Source organism: Durio zibethinus, chromosome 14 (genome assembly GCF_047325235.1).
Source record: "Durio zibethinus cultivar Kanyao isolate XHJ-2024 chromosome 14, ASM4732523v1, whole genome shotgun sequence".
Lineage (NCBI taxonomy): Eukaryota > Viridiplantae > Streptophyta > Magnoliopsida > Malvales > Malvaceae > Durio > Durio zibethinus.
The window spans coordinates 5036153-5055337 of record NC_143175.1 but is presented as its reverse complement, the minus strand read 5'-3'; the positions used below and the strand labels follow the sequence as shown (position 1 = coordinate 5055337).

At 30.1% G+C, this 19185-nt stretch overlaps 1 protein-coding gene across 10 annotated transcripts; it reads left to right on the top strand.

Annotated features, from left to right (window-relative positions):
• Window positions 1-491: 491 nt before the first annotated feature.
• LOC111294330 (disease resistance protein RPV1-like) lies at window positions 492-9813 on the top strand. 10 transcript variants are annotated; one of them, XR_016327430.1, is made up of 8 exons: window positions 492-1077; window positions 5216-6359; window positions 6462-6812; window positions 6913-7794; window positions 7901-8348; window positions 8837-8967; window positions 9144-9283; window positions 9369-9643. XR_016327430.1 is itself a non-coding variant. In XM_089743286.1 (8 exons), the coding sequence occupies exons 1-8, from the start codon at window positions 581-583 to the stop codon at window positions 9380-9382; spliced, it is 3681 nt and encodes a 1226-aa protein (XP_089599412.1). In that variant the 5' UTR covers window positions 492-580; the 3' UTR covers window positions 9383-9643. The 10 variants fall into 10 exon arrangements, 7 of the variants coding, with proteins under 7 accessions (XP_089599412.1, XP_089599411.1, XP_089599410.1 ...); XM_089743286.1 differs by having other exon boundaries at window positions 9070-9283; XM_089743285.1 differs by having other exon boundaries at window positions 6444-6812; window positions 9070-9283; window positions 9369-9513.
• The last annotated feature ends 9372 nt before the right edge of the window (window positions 9814-19185 follow it).

Genomic DNA, 19185 nt, shown 5'->3' with positions numbered 1-19185 from the left:
AAAATTGAAACAAATTTATTTGAAAATAAATTTGTTTTCAATTTAGGTGGACGTCTTTTCCAATTTCGGTGGACGTCTTTTCCAATTAATTAGGTGGACGTTTAGAGAATAAATTTATTTCAATTTTCTTCACCCAGTTGTGAGTTGTGGATTCGTGGAGGGATTGACCCACTTTGCTTTATTTTCTTTTCGTATAAATTGGTGTGGAATAAGAGAACGGCAAAAGTATTTGGATCCCACACATTTGAAAATTATTAGGTCATGTCCATGTCAAGAAAAAGAAAAGCAAAGTCATTGTCTAGGATTAATGGCATATTGAAAAAAAGGCAAAAGTCGAAGTCAAATGTATGAGATCGAAAAATTTTTATGTCATTTATATTTTTGTTTCCTTCAAATATTAATAAAGAGTTCAAATATATATATATATATATATATATATAAGCTAAGACTTTCTTCTAATATAAATATAGTAGGACTTCATTTTTCTTATTACATTCATCTCTTTGATAACATATAGTTAAGTTGTTCTACTTTTATTCCAAGTACCAATTAATCTTGATTCTCTTGCAGGATTTTTTTCATGGCTGTTTCGATGATTCATGAAGCCTCCACCTCAATTTCTCGATGTACTTATCATGTATTTTTGAGTTTCAGAGGTACAGATACGCGTAAAAACTTCACAGATCATCTTTATACAGCATTGGTGCAAGCAGGAATTCACACATTTAAAGATGATGAAGAAATTGAGAGAGGGAAAAATATAAATGATGAAATTGAAAAGGCGATTTTATATGAATCAAAAATTTCTGTCATTGTATTTTCAAAGAATTATGCTGCATCAACATGGTGTCTTAACGAACTTGTGAAGATACTAGAATGTAAGAAATCCTCTCAACACATTGTTTTACCTATTTTCTACGATGTCGATCCAACCCAAGTCAAAAAGCAGACAGGAAGTTATGCAGAAGCATTTGCCAAACATGAAGAGCGTTTCAAATCCGAAATGCACATGGTACAAAGATGGAGGATTGCTTTAAAAGAAGTTGCGAATTTTGGAGGCATGGTTCTACAAGATAGGTACATATATATATGTATATAACTAATCAAGTTCCATATTATATTGCATACTCCCTTCTTAAAAGTTGCAAATTTAATTTACATGCCTAATTGTCCATTATTTCATGACATTAATTCTGTTGTCTATTATTATAGATCCATATTGAAAAGTCTGAAACAAATTTATTAACTACTTAAATAATTTCAGAAGAAGAGAAAATAGAAAAAGCTGCAATTCAAATTGTCGTATATTGCTTGAATACATTAAAAAGTAGGCATACTAGAGGTATAATTATTTAGGAGAGAAAAAAATAGATATAAAAGATTTTTAAGTTGAATTGAAATTTCAGTGATAACCAAAAAAGTTTTAAAATGTAAAACTCAAATCCTAATTTTTTGGAAAAGTAAAATTAATATTATTAATATATCCTTTTTAATATTTCGTAATTTTATTATTTTATTTAAAATTTTTATAATTTTACCAATCGTTAATACTAATTCAACTATTTACATTTTATTAGTTTAGATTATTTACTGTAGTTAATCATTTTTATCTCATATTTTAAAATTCTTTATGCTTAATATTCTAAGTAGGTAGTATTTAAAAAAAAATTCTGCAGGTAGTATAAGATTCATGTATGTGTATATGTCTCTCTATGTTTGTCTTTCTTTCCTTTTTTTTTTTTTTGAATTTTTTCCTGATAGAATATGTTTGTCTTTCTTATATCTTCTCTTTCTATTTATTTACAGAGGTGTTTTGTTCATGAGTCGGGATTACCAACCTTTCATTTTAAAAGTCAAAACTAATTTCTTAAACCCATGGAACATTGTTTATCTCACTAAACTTAACGTTTCCCCCAACTCTTTCTCACTTACTTATAACCTCTTTAATCTTTCACAAAAAAGTACATCTCGCACTTACAAATCACATAAAAATTACATCTTTCTTAAAATTTTAATGCTTAGGACATACTTTATATTTATAGAGTCAATTACTTTATTACCAATAAATTTTATTTACCACAAACTTCTACCCATTAAGTTTATTTATCAATTAAATAAATTTAATTTTCAAATAATTCATCGACCAATAAAATCATAACAAAATCTAAACTTATTATATATTATTTCCTAATAAAATAACAATTTATTGAGAGATTTTTTTTTCAAAATTTCAAGATTTTTACATTCATATATTAACTTTTAGATATGAAAATTCCAACATTCCTACCCATAAGAACACTTTGCTTGATAATGAAAAGGTTCAATGAGAGTCCTCAAGTTGAGCTACCTATAGTTGATTAGTCAAATCGTTCTTTTAGATTATTTTCGAAATTCACTTGGATTTGTATTTATCTTTATTTCTCTAACTTTAATCATTGATCGAAGAATTTACAAAACATGTAGAATATTAATCCCCTTCTTTTGAAGGATTGTAAGAAATCTTTAAGTATTGCTGAATCTTCAGTGGATACTAATGCAATCTTAGATCAAGATAGTATTTATTGGTTAATCTGGATGTGTGTAGTGAAGAAAGCCCTTGATAAAGAAAATGTTAGGTGAGTTTTGCAATGATATGGTATGCTTCAACTAGATAACAATGGAAGTGTTGAGATGGTTTATATGGATGGATAATTGTGATTCGCGCCAATTCTTCAAACTTATTATTGAATTTTATGATGATAATGATGTCGTTGATGATAGCAAAGACGACTGTGATGTTAATAACAAGTCTGATGATGAGTGCTTATAATCTATCGACAAGAATAAATTGAAATATCTTAGAAAGAAGAAGAAACATAAAAACTTTAAATAGAGTAGAAAGAATCTAAGGTTAAAAACGAGCCTTATGATGAGTACCTAGGATTTAAGGTTAATATTTGTGTTCCTAATCCTCCTATAATCACTGCAAATGATATCTACATTTCTAATAATAGTATACGAACGAAACTTTTTTTTTTTTATAGAGTTAAAGGTATTAATAATTAATCTCTGAATTTAAATCATAATTTATGGATTTAAATTATGGTTGTGTATAATTTTTTTTATGTCATATTGCATTTAATCATTGTGATCGTAAATTTTTTTCACATTTGCAAAATTTTTTATCAAATATAATATTTATAATTGTAATCATAAAAATTATTTTTTATTATTTTTAAAGTAGTTAATAAAAATCTAAGTTTTTTATTTATATAAAAAAAATTACTTACAATTTTTTGACATATTATAGTAAAATATTAATATTTAAAAATTTAACAACTTACATGTTGGAAAAAACAACACTCACGTGCAGCAACCACACACAAAATAGCAAGCTCAAATCAAGAATAAGAACACACAAATATATTTGGTTTGGCCCAACTCAAAATGGCCTACTCCAAACCTAATCCACTATCAAATAAATCTTTACAATTGTGAGACTTTTAGAAAGAGAAAAGTCTTCTAAAACTCCTTACTCAAAACTTAACCCTTAAACCCAATTACACCCTTTAATAACCTACTCAGTTAGCTATTCTCTTGGTGTCTAACTCTCTACGGTTACTAAACTAAAACCAAAACATCTTATTTATAAGGGTGAAACCCTTTATACTTTTACTAAACTCTCGATGTGAGATACAAGACAAATTCAAACTTACTTAACTTTCGATGTGAGATTCTGAGATTCAAGACAAATCCCAACGTTACAAATATCAAAATAATAAAACGTGTAATAAAATCCTAATAAAAATCAAAGCTAATAAATAATGAAATTTATATATTAATCGTTTAATAGTTTTTCATCTAAATTATAAAATAATATTCTTTTTAAATTTCCAATAAACCCTTTAATCATAAATTTCTTAATCTATAAATCAAAATAAATTGCCAAAACTGCTCTCTCTAATTTTTTATTGGTTAAGCATTAACTGAGCCTAACCCCAATGGAACTCCTCACTACATCCAAAATTTTCTTGCAATTAAAAGTGCAAATGAACCACCCTTGTCTGCACCCTTCAAAATCTCACTCTGTCTCGACTCAAACCAGCCATGGCAGCCAACCAGCTTCTACTCAATGCATGCTATGGCTCCTTTGATTTCTTCTTTAATCCAACCACCACAGCCCTAAACCCGCGCCCATGGAGTGCTTATGGATGGGTTTTTGAAATTTTAGAGTTTGAAGCAAAATTTCTAAGGCCTCAGTTCTTCTTAAGTCCTATACAACACAAATTTGTAGAAACTTAAACAAAGAAAAAGGTAATTTTAAGTTTTTTGCTATTACTTGCTTTCAATAATTTCTTCTTGATCTTTGATTGAGGTTGATTTTTTACTGAATTGTTGTAAACCTGGGCTTTGTTTTCTGTTTTTTGGGGCTTTATTTTGTTAATTTTTAGTGAAATTTTAATATTTGAGGATAAGAAAACAAATTCCTTTTCATCAAGTCTAGGAAAAAAAAATGTAAATAGCCCCAATTGCAGATGAAAATGAGTAATTATCAATAAACTTATAGAACAGGAATAGGAGGAACGGTAGATCATAACAGTAGCTAGTTGTGTTTCTGATGCTATTGATCAATAAACGTTGGAAGTCGAATGAAAATATTATTCAATTCTTTTTTTTTTTATTATTTTACTCTAGCATAATGTTGCGGTTTCTTTTATAGGGGGTTCTCACTTGGTTTTTGCTGCTATGCGTTTTTATGTTCTCAGCTCTTTGATTGTCTTGATTTTGTTGGGACATTGCATTATCTTTTGGATTGGTTTCTTGGCTCTATACTTAGTAAGTTATTAGCATCTTAGGTTTGTATTAAGACTTCCCACTTGGTAGAACTTGCCTTAATTGTATTAATAACATATTTATTACTGCCTTTAGAAACTTTTGAGTCAAATTCCTTTTAGTATATCCTATATTATTCCACATTAAATTTCACAAGAAGAAAAAAGTTATAATGACTAAGGATAAAGATGTAACTTTATTGAAACCAACAAACTTTTCTTAGACCTTCAAGAGGAAAAGGTTTTAAGACTTTTAAATCTTAAGTTCATGTCTCATCGTATGCAAGTTTCATTAAAATTTGCATTGGTTTATTAATTTATGTTGTTTGTTTCTTAATTTTTAAAATGTATTAGGTTGATCATATATGTTGAATAATTTAACACTTATCTTTTAAAATTTGTAGGCATGAGTCACAATTTATTCAAGATATTGTTAAGCAGATTCAAAATAAGCTCTATCACACCGCTTTATACGTCCCTTCTTATTTAGTTGGAATAGATTCTCTTGTGACACGCATTAATTGGTGGATAGAAGAAGATGGATCACATAACACAGGCATTGCAACAATTTGTGGAATTGGAGGGATTGGGAAGACAACCATTGCCAAAGTTGTTTTCAATCAAAACATCCAAAGATTTGAAGGTTATAGTTTCCTTTCTGATGTTAGAGAAACGACTCAAGAGCGCAATGGCTTGGTTCGTTTACAAAGACAACTTATTTCAGATATCCTTAAGGGAAAAGCAAACAAAATCCACAGTGCAGATGATGGAATTCTTAAGATCAACGGAGCTGTATGTTGTAGAAGAGTTCTTATTGTTCTTGATGATGTCGATGATTTGGAAAACATAACTAAAATATTTGGAATGCGAATATCCTTTTTTCCAGGAAGTAAAATCATCCTAACTAGTAGGCGTCGACATCTGCTATGTGGTCCTTCTATTACCCAGATGTTTGATTTGAAAGAATCATCCAGTTACGGAGACTTAAGCAAAGTGTTTGAAGTAAAAGAATTAGCTTTCAATGAATCACTTCAACTTTTTAACTGGTATGCCTTCGGCCACAACTCTATAACTGAGAGTTTTATGGAGTATGCAAGCAATATAGTCAACTACTGCGCTGGGCTTCCATTTGCTCTTCAAGTTTTGGGTTCTTCTCTCTCTGGCAAAAGTATGAGTGTATGGAAAAGTGCATTGGAGAAATTGGAAGCAATCCCTGATAGCAGAATTCAAAAGATTCTACGAGTAAGCTATGATTCCCTTCAGGATGATCATGATAAAAATTTATTCCTTGATATAGCTTGCTTATTCATTGGGAAGGATAGAGATTATACAATTACAATTCTAGATGGTTGTGGTTTCTATACAATAGTTGGAATTGAAAATCTCATAAGTAGATCTCTCCTAATTGTTAATGAAAAAAACAAGCTAATGATGCATCAAATGGTTAGAGATATGGGAAAGGAAATTATTCGCCAAGAATCTTTTGATCCTGGAAAACGCAGCAGGTTGTGGGATAAGGATGCACTCAATGTAATAAGAGAAAAAATTGTAAGACTTTATTTTAATCTACTTGTTTCTTGTATGTATGTTTTTAACTTTTATCATACAACTATTTTTTTAATTTTTTTTAAGATACTCTTTCTGATCCAGGGTTCCAAAACAATTAAGTCTCTCACTGTTGACCTACAAGGATTGCTAGAAAACAAGTCTAGAAGGACAACTACAGGTCTACATTTTGCAAAGCATTCAAAATATCGATTTGTCATGTCAAATGAGGTTGATATAGAAACTGAAGCATTTGCAAAGATGCAGAGACTTAAACTACTCCAGTTAGATTATGTAAAACTTAAAGGAGACTTCAAAGACTTCCCCAAAGGTTTAATATGGTTGCGCTGGCATGGATTTCCTCTACAATCTCTTCCAACGGATTTTGATATTAGGAGGCTACTTGTTCTTGACATGCGCAACAGCAACCTAAAATATTTTTGGAAGGATACTGAGGTATGATAAGTGACAACCACTAATTTCTCTTTCCTTTTTTTTTTTCTTTTGGAAGCAATAACACATTTGTAAAAAGAGTTTTTCTTTTTCTTTTTTACAGTGTCTTCCAAATTTGAAGATCCTTAATCTAAATCATTCGCATGGCCTTCTCAAAACCCCAAACTTTTTAGGACTCCCAAGTCTGGAGAAGTTGATGCTCAGAGATTGCATAAAGTTGATTGAGGTTGATGAATCCATTGGTGAGCTAAAGAAACTTACTTTTTTAAGCCTTGGAGGTTGCAAAAACCTTATGAAACTTCCAAAGACAATTGGTTTGCTATTGTCTCTTGAAGAGCTTATTTTATCCGGTTGCTCAAGACTTGATGATATTCCTAGAGAGTTGGAAAATATGAAATCATTAAGGGTGCTTAATTTAAATGAAACTGCCATATGTCAATCAAAATCGTGGATGTCTTGGCTATCACTGAAAAGAAGCAAAGCATTGGGTTTATTTTGGGCATCTTTACCATGCTTTTTGGTAAAGTTGAGTCTTGAAAGTTGCAAACTATCTGCTGATGTCATTCCCAATGATTTTAGCAATTTACCTTCCTTGAACTCTTTAAATTTAAGTAAAAATCCAATCCATAGCCTGCCTAAGAGCATTAGTAGCCTTACGAAGCTTGATGAACTTCTACTAACTTCTTGCTCAGAGCTCCAACTGATTCCAAAGCTTCCAATATTCAGTCCAGTCGTTGGGATTTACATGTCATCGTCTCCATTAACTCACGTGCTTTCAAGTTCACAATGTCTAATGTCTTGGAAAAGATGTATTATTTTGGGGTGTGAAAAGCTAGCTGAGGTTGAAGGCGTGTTCAAGTTGGAACCAACTGAAAACTTTGAAGTGGAACAGATTAAAAACATATTCAACATTGATTCTATTGACGGCAATAAAGTGCAACTTTTTAACTACCTAACAGACACAAAAATAGTTGCTACCCCACAGGTCTTTTCCCCATCTCTCTTAAGATTTTATATCCTTTGTCATCGTTTGTTTGCTGATATTACTTGATCAATATATTCCTAATTAACTAACGATTTTGATGGATCAGGTAATACATGAATGTGGTATAACTAGCACATTTATTATAGGAAGTGAAGTTCCAATCTGGTTTGAGCATCGTACTAAAGGGTCTCGGATCGTTTTTTCCTTACCAGCACCATCTCATCCTGGTGAAAAGATAAGTTGCTTCAACTTATGCATCGTTTTTTCTCTTGTTACTGATCAAATTTACGAATATCAACCAAATCTTTTTGTTTTTAATGAAACCAAGGAGATCATGCGGGGGTATTTCTCTAATTTCATTGGAATTCCTGAAACCAACAATAAAACAATGTTATGGTTAATCCATTGGCCAACAATGGGCTTCCTGTTGGAAGGTGGCGATTTTGTGAGCTGCACAGTATCAAATTTTCATATCAACGTTAGAGAATTTGGTGTTACATGTGAATCAAAAAACAACATCAGAGATGAATATGATTTTCCACACTATGTTTCAGGTATGAGTATGACGGTAAGGAATACTAATTAATCTGTTTTCATTTTTTTATCCAAAGTGAGAGTATTTAACATTTTAATTTTAATTTTAGCTTTTATCTGTTGACTACAACGAACTATTATTTTTTTCTTTTTACATAAGAAAAAGGAAAGGAAAAAATGTCCTAAGTATAAGATATATGAGGAGTACTGTGTTTGAACAATATAATCATAAATAAGATTATATAATTTCAGGTTGAATTTTCAACTGTATATCTATACAAACCACTTATTTAATATTTTTGAAATTCATAGTTTTATATAAAAACGAAGGATAATTGATTATACATTAATGCGAGTGGTTCATACAGCTTACTTTAGTGATAATAAAATTACGGATATCTAAATCAATATCTTTTAACAGTTTTAGAATTAACATTTGGATATGTATAATACTTGATTATCTTTAATGTTGATATATCAACAATACATTATTTATCACATCTTTCAGGCAATGAACATGTAACAAGAAATATCGAGTTGGACCTAACTGAAGACTTACTAAGTTTGGACTCCTATGATAATGCTAAAGTGCAAATTTGCAATTATTCAAATGAATCAGAAATGATTGCTTCCCCTCAGGTTCCCTTTTCACTTTCCAAGTTTTTCACTTTATATATTACCACTATTTTTTTTTTTTTGTTTTCCTTTGTTTATAACTTATTCTATAATCCAATGCTACAGGTATTACACGATTGTGTCCTAATTCGAGCTGCTGATCCTTTTGTTAATAATCTTCCATTGCTTGGGATTGACAGGCCGTCTAAGGTTTCAATTACAGTGCCCCCAAACTCTAGGCAAAAGATTAGCTGGGTAAAATCGATTTTCATTCTTGCTGCCCACAATGATGAAACATTTGAATTTTTACCACGAATTGAACTCGTGAACGAGACCAAAGGTACAAAGTGGACCTATTCTAAACATTTTATTGGAATTCCTGAAACCAAGAATTGCATAAATTGGTTAACTAGTTGGAAATTTAGGGGCAATGAACTAGAAGCTGGTGATCATATTAGCCTTACGGTGCTTTCGGATTTATGTGTGATGGAATCCGGTATTGACCTCGTATATGATTATGAGCCAGATGACAAGTGCAACTCTCTTGATCAGTTGCGATGGATGAGCAAATGTTCTAGTTTATTTTCTATGCCTTTTGTTCATACTTTCTTCAAATCCCAAAGAAACTTGTATAGGATGCAGAGTTTAGTCAAAGAGTGATTAATATATAGGATTAATCAATTCTTTGGTTCAATCGGAACTCGCTTGGCTTGGTTGGCGTAAAGGAAAATGGCCTTCTGTCTTATCCTCATCTCTGATTTTTTTTTTTCATGTATGCTAATGATATTGATATTTTTGTTCATCCATAAAGAAACCTTGCAATGAGTCCCTTCCTTTTGGTGTATTAAAGTTCAAAGTTGATGGTTCTGTAAGTGGGGTAGTGGTCTGATGGAGTTCTTGATGAGTTCAACCAAAAGCATAATTTATAGCAAATTTGGAGGTTGTTGTGACAATGTTTTTGGATTCTCAATATTTATATTCCTATGCCTTAATAATCGAAACTGATTCTAGTAATTACTCATTCTCTTGGGAAAATTATTGTGGCCCCCAGCTTCATGATTAGCGGACACGTCCTAAGTATTTCAGTTTGTGGCCCTCAGCTCCACAATTCTTAAATTTCGTTAAATTCAACATTTGGTACCTGTTATATAACTCTTCCAACAAAGGTAGACATATATGGCGAAAACGAATTCGTTTGAATTTTCTTCTTCCTGCTGTAGGAGTCGGTGGAGTGATTGACCTGGAAATATATATTTGCTTGATTTTCATTTTCGTATAAAATTGTTGTGGAGTAATGGACGGCCAAAATATAATTGGATCCCACTCATTTGACAAAAGAGTATTGAGATTGGAATATTGAGAAATTGGCAAAAGTCTAGGTTTGAGATTGGAATTTTTCTTATTTCAATTCTTTTGCTTTCCAGTTTTGTTTCCTTTAAAACAAATCAATTAAAGAGTTTTGAAATAAAGAATAATTTCATTGACTACTCAGAATCCATATCAGTGTCAACAAGAAATTTCAGAAAAGTAGTAAATACTTATTGAAATTATTTTATATTAGATCTGTCTAATGATTGATTGAATTATTCGTCTAAATCTAAAAAAACATTCAATTTTTTAAAAGATTTAAACAAAAATATTAAACTCATTAAACATGCTTGATCAAAAATATGAAACCCGTTTAAAATTCAGACCAAACTTGATTTTAATATTAAGGCTCGAGCCTAGCTCCACTAATCCAGTTCAATAATTTTATACTATAAATATATAATATAAAACACACTTGATATTAATAAAAAAGTAATATACAGGGACTTTTAATTGTTAATAAAGATAAACAAATAAAAAAAAACTGGGAATGAGTGGTTCGAGAAAAAATAAGATTCTTGATTAAATTCTTATTTTTTGTAATTTGATTTTTTAATTTGATTCATATAACATGATTGTTGAGATTTCTAAAAGTTCCAACAATATACAAAAGAGGAAAGTAAGGAAAATAAAAAATTCTCATTTCCAAAAAGTAAAAAATTCTCATTTCCATTTTTTTTAATTCTGAAGAAAAAATAAAATTTTACTTTATTTACCTTCACTTAATTGTATTTTCAAACTTTATAAACAACGTTATTTACTTTAAAAACATAGTAATTTTATACGTGGCTTTTTATATAATCTTCTAAATTTACAAAAAAAGATATTTTTAAGATAAAACGTAGTCATTACGAAAATATAAAAAATAAATTTTTTTAAAAATTCAATAAAAACAACGTTTTTAAAATAAAAATATGATTTTTATTGAAAATATGAAAAAAAAATTATTTAACGAAATTCAACAAAAATGATGTTTTAAAGAAAAAACATAATATTTGTTTAAATTTAATAAAGATGATATTTTTAAAATAAAAATATAATATTTATTTAAAATAAAATTTTTTTATTTTTTAAAATTTAAAAAAAATGATATTTATAAGATAAAAAATACAATCTTTGTTGAAAATATAAAAAGAAATATTTTTCAAAATTCTTAAATTTTATTATTACATATATTATATGTGTAATAAACCTTAAAATACTTAAATAATTTAACAAAAATATTAAATGAACAATTTACAAGTTAAATAAATAAAAATTTAAATAAATTATTTATTTATTTATGTGTTATTTACATATTATAAATGTCACGCATTATTTACGCGTCATCAATGATTAAAAAACTTTATTAGATACTCATACATTTCTCAAAGATAAAAATCTTATATTTTCTAAAATCATCAGTAAAACTCAAAAGCCATACATTCCCTTTTAATATTATTCTTTCCGAAATTACTTTAACTTTCAAAATCTAAAAATCTGTACACCAAACGTTTCCTAAAGAGTAAAGTAAATAAACTAAAGCCTAATTAATAAGGGATATTGGGTCAGGAGAAACCAAGATTACCTAGCATTTGGTTTAACTCGCCCGAATGCAAAATTCATGCTCAATAAATTTCATTGCCAGTAAGTAAATGCCACACAACTTTATCAAGTGAAAATTAATGTCGTATTTTGTTTTTTTTTTTTTTTTTTTAAATTTCCCTTTTTCAACATCTATGAACAGAACAGCATTTGCAGCAAAGGTCTCAAAAATGAGGCAAAAAAAAAAAAAAGAGAATTAACAATCATTTTCCACTTATACAAGAACAAGTGTATGGATCAATCTAAAAACTCCCCAGTGAGTAAACGATTTTCATTGGAAGTAGTTACCTGCCTTAATATACACATACAGCCAAAGGGAAGCGCCCCTATCATCATCTTTAGACTAAAGAAAGAAAACTTTGATTACAATCTCCCGACTTCCCAATGGTTAAACATGACTTGCAATCTTCGATGCGTCTGATGATATAACTGAGAAATGACTGCCTTCCGAATTATTTTCTCAACATGAAGATCCGTCTTAAAGCCGTATAGGCAAGGGAAAGATTCCCAACCAGTATCATTAGAATGCTGATGAACCAAGTAAGGAAGGTCGAGCAGCTTTCAACTCCTTGAGAGTTCCAGATAACCAGTCCAAGCCTTCATAGAGGCCATCTTCTCTAAAAGCGCATGTACCTTGTATGTGCCATTTCCTGTTCTTTAGGTCAAAGAGACCTAATCGCTCACATACCTCCATCGGGGCCATTGCTCCTTTCTGGAACAAGAAACACAAAATCAGATAAAATGAATCTGACATTTCATGCAAATAAAACTACGACATAACAGCTAGTCTAGACAAATTAATGGAGATTAAAAATAAAACTAAAATGATGACTACTAAAAACATCGGATATTGTTGCCCTGGAAACAGAGATACATCTCCTCATTACATCATTAAGCAGAGATGTGAAAATAACATTAACAAACACAAGTAAAACAAGAACGAGGCATATTGCTGGATTAACATTCTACACCTAAATTATTAATACATGTGTTAATGTCCTGAAGTTGACATCATTAGCAGTCAACCACATATGAACTACTGCAACCAACAACACTACATCCCAATCAGATCTAGCTAGACTTGGCAATTTGTTTTTTTCGTATCATGTCTTGTGTCGTGTTTGACATATGTAATAACACACATTATTAAAATACGAACATAACGCAAATTATAAAACATGTTTAAATCTTAACATGAACACAACATGGTTATTTATACGTGTTATACACAATATGACATGACTAATATATGTCTTGTGTTGTGTTTGACACATGTAATAACACAAATTATTAAAATATGAACATAACGCAAATTATAAAACATGTTTAAATCTTAACATGAACACAACATGGTTATTTATTCGGGTTACACACAACATGACATGACATGACTAATACATATACAATTAATATATTTAAACACGACATGAATAAATATGAATAATACATATATAAATGAATAGATACAATTAATACGGATATAAATAAAGAGACATAACTAATACAAATATGCATAAAAACATGACTAAAATAATAAATAACTATAAACTATCCATCATTTACAACTTAATTAACTTGGTATATTACATGCATATTAAAGAATTAAAAATTTAAATTCCCATTTAATATGTATTTAATATATATTTAAATTTTAATATATATTACATAACTATATTAGTTTCTAGTATCGAATTCAAAATGATGAACTACTAAAGATTAAGTATTTTAGCCATAAACTTAATTGGTAGGAATTCTTAGTATATCAAAATTCTTGGTGATCAAGTAATAGACTTTACAAATATAAAGAATGTCTTAAGTTTTAAAGTTTTGAGGGAGAGTATTTTAAGTGAGTGATCCACAAGGTTATAAAGACGGGGAATTGTCAAGTTTAGTGAGAAATGATATTCCATGGATTTAAACACTAGTCAGCATGAAGGTTAAGTTTATTTCAAGATTCAGAATGTTTATTTATTGGTGTTTTAAACTCTTTGTAATATCTATATTTATAATGGATTTTTTTGCTTGTTTCCGAATGTTGATAAACAGTGCCAAAGCACTTTAATTATAGAATTTTGTGTGTAAAATTTATTTTATGTTAATGTCTCTCTGGAATACATTTATACTAAAAAAATCACACTAACATATTTACTTAATTTTAATTATAAATATAAAATCATAATTAAATACGCATAATTAGATTTACACGCAAAAAAGAGCGGTGTGGTAGGCCAGCTCATGAATATAGCACCTTTACATATAAACAGTAAGAGAAGATAAAAGAAAAACTAAAATGCAAAGACACGCACATACATGAACATTATACTACTCACTTAGAATATTAAGCATAAAGAATTTTAAAATGTGAGATAAAAATGATTGACTATATTAAACAATCTAACTAATATATAATGTAAATAGTTGAATTAATATTAAAGATTTAAAGACATCAACATAATTAATTGAAAATTTTATGAAAAATTTAAATAAAATAATAAAATTATGACATTTTAAAAGGGTTATATTCGTAATATTTTACCAGTGTGATGTACGTGCTCAAAAATAAGATAGTATAGATGTGCCTGTCTTGTAGAACCATGCCTCCCAAATCCGCAACTTTTAAAGCAGCACTCCATCGTTGTACCATATTCGTTTCGGACTTGAAGCTCTCTTCATGTTTGGCAAACGCTTCTGCTTAACTTCCTGTCTGCTTCTTAACTTGAGTTGGATCGACATCATAAAAAATTGGCAAGATAATGTGTTGAGAGGATTTTCTATGTTCCAATATTTTCACAAGTTCGTTAAAGCACTTTTTGACGAAGCATAATCCTTTGAGAAGACAAAGACAGAAATTTTTGACTCATGCAATATCACTTTTTCAATTTCATCCATTATATTTTTTCCTCTCTTGATATTTTAATCATCTCTAAATGTGTAAATTTTTACTTGCATCAATGTCGTGTAAAAGTGATTTGTAAAGTTCTTACGCATATCTTTACCTATAAAACTCAAGAGTACATAATAAACACATCAAGAAATTGAGGTGGAGGCTTCATGGATCATCAAAACAGCCATTGAAGAAGAATCCAACGAGAGAATCTAGATTAATTGGCCTATGAAGCACCTGAAATAACGTAGAAGTATCAAAGGAAAGAACTTAAGAAGAAAAATGAAGTCTTATTATATTTGTAGACCAGGTCTATTGTTTTAATTTTAATAATAATGATAATAATATTTTTAATAAAAAATAAAAAAAAATAATTATTAATAAACAAAAAAAACAAACAAACAAAAGAAACAGAAAACGGCAGAAAGTAAGGTGGCTGATGCCTGGCACCAGCCACCCTGCAGTCACCACTAGCAACCCCGACCAACCACCCTACAGCCCACCTCCTGCCACTCCCTATAGCCACCCCTACAACATCATTGCTCCTTAAAAAGTCCCTACTTCTTCCCCATGAAGGGCTGAAATCCCTTTCAACATCTCTCTCGGACCCCCCTCTAAAAAAAAAAAGCCTTCGAACAGACCCCTCTGGAATCCCCTTCAACAGCTTTCTAGAATCCCATTCAACATCCCTCTAGAACCCCCTCTTTTTAAAAGCTCTTTCGGACACACAGCCCCCCTTTCAACAGTTTTTTGAATACCCAAAATCCTAGCCTCCCACACTCAGAAAACTCAAACACTACGCCAAACCCATACCCAAACAGCAAACCAAAAAACAAAAACAAAAAAAAAAAAAAACACAATCCTCGCCTACGGCGAGGAACCATCAGCGCCGAGCAAGCCCTGCAAAATAAATCAAAAAAACAAAAAGTCAGTTACTCAAAAAAAAAAACAAAAAAAAAGAAAGAAAGGAAACCGAAAGCTTCAAGCCCTAATCTACGCTGATCGGGGCTGTCAAATCTGGGAAGATCTCGTTGAGAAGAGCCTCTGGAAGCTTTTTGGTGTTTTCAACCGTCAGTGACCACCACCGACGGTGGACCAGGCGGCGGTCGATGCGGTGCTTTGACGGCTGGATGACGAGACGACCGTACCCCTCAACCAGAGCTCTCTCCCCCTCTCTCCCCATTTTTTTTTCTCTGAAACAAACAGAATGAGTTGAAATTTTTTTTTTTTTGACTTTATATAGGAAGCAACAAGCCAAAACGACACCATTTTAGGCTAGGGAGATCCGCGCATGGACCCGGATCTGACCCGAGATCCGCGCAGCCCGACCCGTGGACCCGTTCTTCAACAGCTGCTGACCGGTCCAATTGAACCGATTTTGAACCGGACTGAACCGCTCCTCAATCGGTTCGACTGAACCGCGAGTCGAACCAATCCCTTTTCGGTCCAATCAAACCGGTCATTGTCAACGGTCCGGTTCAGGTAAAAAATTTTTTTTTTTAATTTTCTAATTTTTTTTATATTATTATTTTTGTTATTTTAAGTATATTTTTATTTATGCATGATAAATTTTTAAATTTGTTAAAATAAATGTTTAATTATTTTGATAATAATAAAATTAAAAACAAGTAATAACTAAAAATATGTATTAAAAATACTTTAAAAAGTGATAATAATTTTTATTATTTTTTCTGCCTAGATGTTGGAAGGAATAAAAAATATTTTTCTAAAAAATAATTCCGCCTAGATGTTAGGGAATTATTATTAATAAATCTTCATAAAAAAAATATAAGAAATTTTTAATTAGTTTTCAAAAATTATAAAAAATTGAACCTGCTCTGAAAGTCCACTTAGATAATGGAGAATTTTAGAGATGTTCGCGTTTTATCTAAACCTTAAACACTAATTTTTAATTTTCAAAATCCTAAGTTTTTAAAACCTCTAAAAATCCAAAATTCCTAAAATTCAAACCCCCTAAAAATCCAAGATCCCTTAAATCCAAACCCAAAATCCCTTAAATCCAAACCCTATAAAATTCGAAACTCCTAAAATCCAAAACCTCTCAAAATCCAAAATCTCTAAAATTTAAAGTCCTAAAAATTCTAAAGACATGTGTGAAAATTCTATTTGAAGCAATTTGTTCTCGAATGTCGCTTAGATGATGGAGTATTTAGGAAATTTTACTTTGTTAAGTCTTTTCACATGATTTCTTAATTCGCTTTAATAATAAGATTAATAAATAAAAAATATAACAGTAAATTGAGATCTTAAATATAAAAAGTCGCACCTAAGCTCTGCCTAGATATTGGAGAGTCAGGGTGGTCTCATTATACTTAAAAACCCAACTCTTAAATTACATTTTACATGACATTCATTAGCATACATACGTTAGCATGTTATTATTGATAATTGATTGCATTATTCTCTCTTTAATTTACTGTTCAATGATAAAATATTTTATAATAAAAAAAGAATAATACTTAAAAAAAATCATTTTGTGATATTACAAAATAAAATAAAAATAACATTCTGAAAAAATAATTCTTGGTACTCTGCCTAGATGTTGGAGAGTCACCAACAATTTTCTATAAAGAGTGTTATTTCATTTTAAGGATTGTTGTGTTAAATCTTAAGCGAAAAGAGTTATTTCAAATTTTACCTAGATGTTGGAGAATTTCAAGATAATTCTTTAACTTAAAGATTTTCTCAATATTCCTAAATAAAGATTTTAGCAAAAATATTTTTTTTTAAATGAAGGGAATTAGTGTTAAATTTCAAATTAAAATCATTTTTATCCAACATCGAAAATAGCGTTTAATTAAATGGTACCAATTTATGGGCGTTGTGGGGGGTGCTAATCTTTTCCCACACGTAACTGACTCCCGGACCCAACCTGATTTTTCGTAAATCAAAATTTATCTTTTTGATAAATTTTAAACTCGTTTTTATAGTTTTATTAAAAGGATAAACTTTTGGGTGGTCAATCACACCTTAACAAAGATTGGTAGCGACTCTCACTTTTTATTTATTTTTCTCGATTTTAAAAAACTCGTTTTACGTCTGGCGGTCCCAAAATCGTTACGACAGCTTGACGACTCCACTGTGGACTTGTTTGAGAGTCAGGCCAAAATTTTAATTATACGCTATTAACAATAGTTGGATTTAATTGATTTTATTTGATATTTAATTTAATTTCTTTTATTCTATTTTTTGAAAACATTCATGTTAATAAATAAAATAAATTATGTGTTAGTTATTACTTCATTTGATTTTGTTTTTGGTTATGATTTATAGATGTTATTTTGATTAATACATTATCTTGCACACACTTTGCATATTCACTCGCATGCATGAGTTTTATACCCGGGCTCTATCCTTTTTAAGAGGAAGTGAAGTAGTCGTGAGGTGATAACCTTCACATTTGCTAGCAAAACACTTCCACTCAGATTGAACCCTTTTCGTTAATAACCCATAATGGGTGGATCCGAGAACCTCACTAGTCTCTAATAGGCAATGATGTGAGGAATTGTCTGAGAACCTTTAGACATATAAATCCTAACCCAGCATATCGTGAGTCATAAGAAGCCTACCTAAGATAGAGCCATGCCACCTTTTTAGAAAATTACCAAAATTAGGACATTATACGTTATATTATTTCGTTGTATGGTTGTTATATTATTTCTCTTACTTGTTTGTTTTGAATTCTTGAGTCATTTTATTTTTTTATTTTATATATTCTTTGATTGTATGCATTATATTTGAATATGTGGTATTTATTTTAGGTCAATTATTGAAAAGAAAAAAAAAAGACAAAAGAAGACAAAAGAACATTTCCAAAGATTAATGATTTTTTTTAAAATTCTTTGTTTATTGGTCGAATAAAGACTAATTTTCAAGCCTTATTTCTTTCTTTTTTCCTTCTCAAAATAAAAAAATTTCGTATTTTATTTCATCTTTCACATTTCGTACATCATACATGTATCTCACCCCATGTGCATTATAATAGGATAATACATGCATTCTATCCCGTCCATATTAATGGTAACACACGCATTCTACTTCATGCACATACATCCCATGCACTTCTTGATAAGTAGTACATGCATTCTATCTCGTTAAGTATCTTAAGGCAGTGTTTACCTTATTAAGCCAGCACAACATATGCATTGTATTTCATACATACAAATCCTATACATGCAGTAGGTCCGTGCATTTCATATAAGTATGTTGCATTAGTCATAAAAATCCTCTCACCATTCATGTAAATAAGTCATTGCATTTCATGCATATAGATTCATGAATAATAAGGTCGTATGAAACATACATTATGTTTCATATCCCACCATTCTTGCAACATGACATTGCATTTTTTGCATACATGTTCATGGTTGACGAAAATTTTTATT

What these genes read in the sequence shown, in the direction of transcription:
- LOC111294330 (XM_089743283.1), top strand. Translation starts at nt 581, where the DNA reads ATGGCTGTTTCGATGATTCATGAAGCCTCCACCTCAATTTCTCGATGT. An exon ending in AAATAGTTGCTACCCCACAG is followed by an intron (nt 7,795 to 7,900) that starts GTCTTTTCCCCA and finishes TTGATGGATCAG; the next exon opens with GTAATACATGAATGTGGTAT. An exon ending in TTTTCCACACTATGTTTCAG is followed by an intron (nt 8,349 to 8,836) that starts GTATGAGTATGA and finishes CACATCTTTCAG; the next exon opens with GCAATGAACATGTAACAAGA.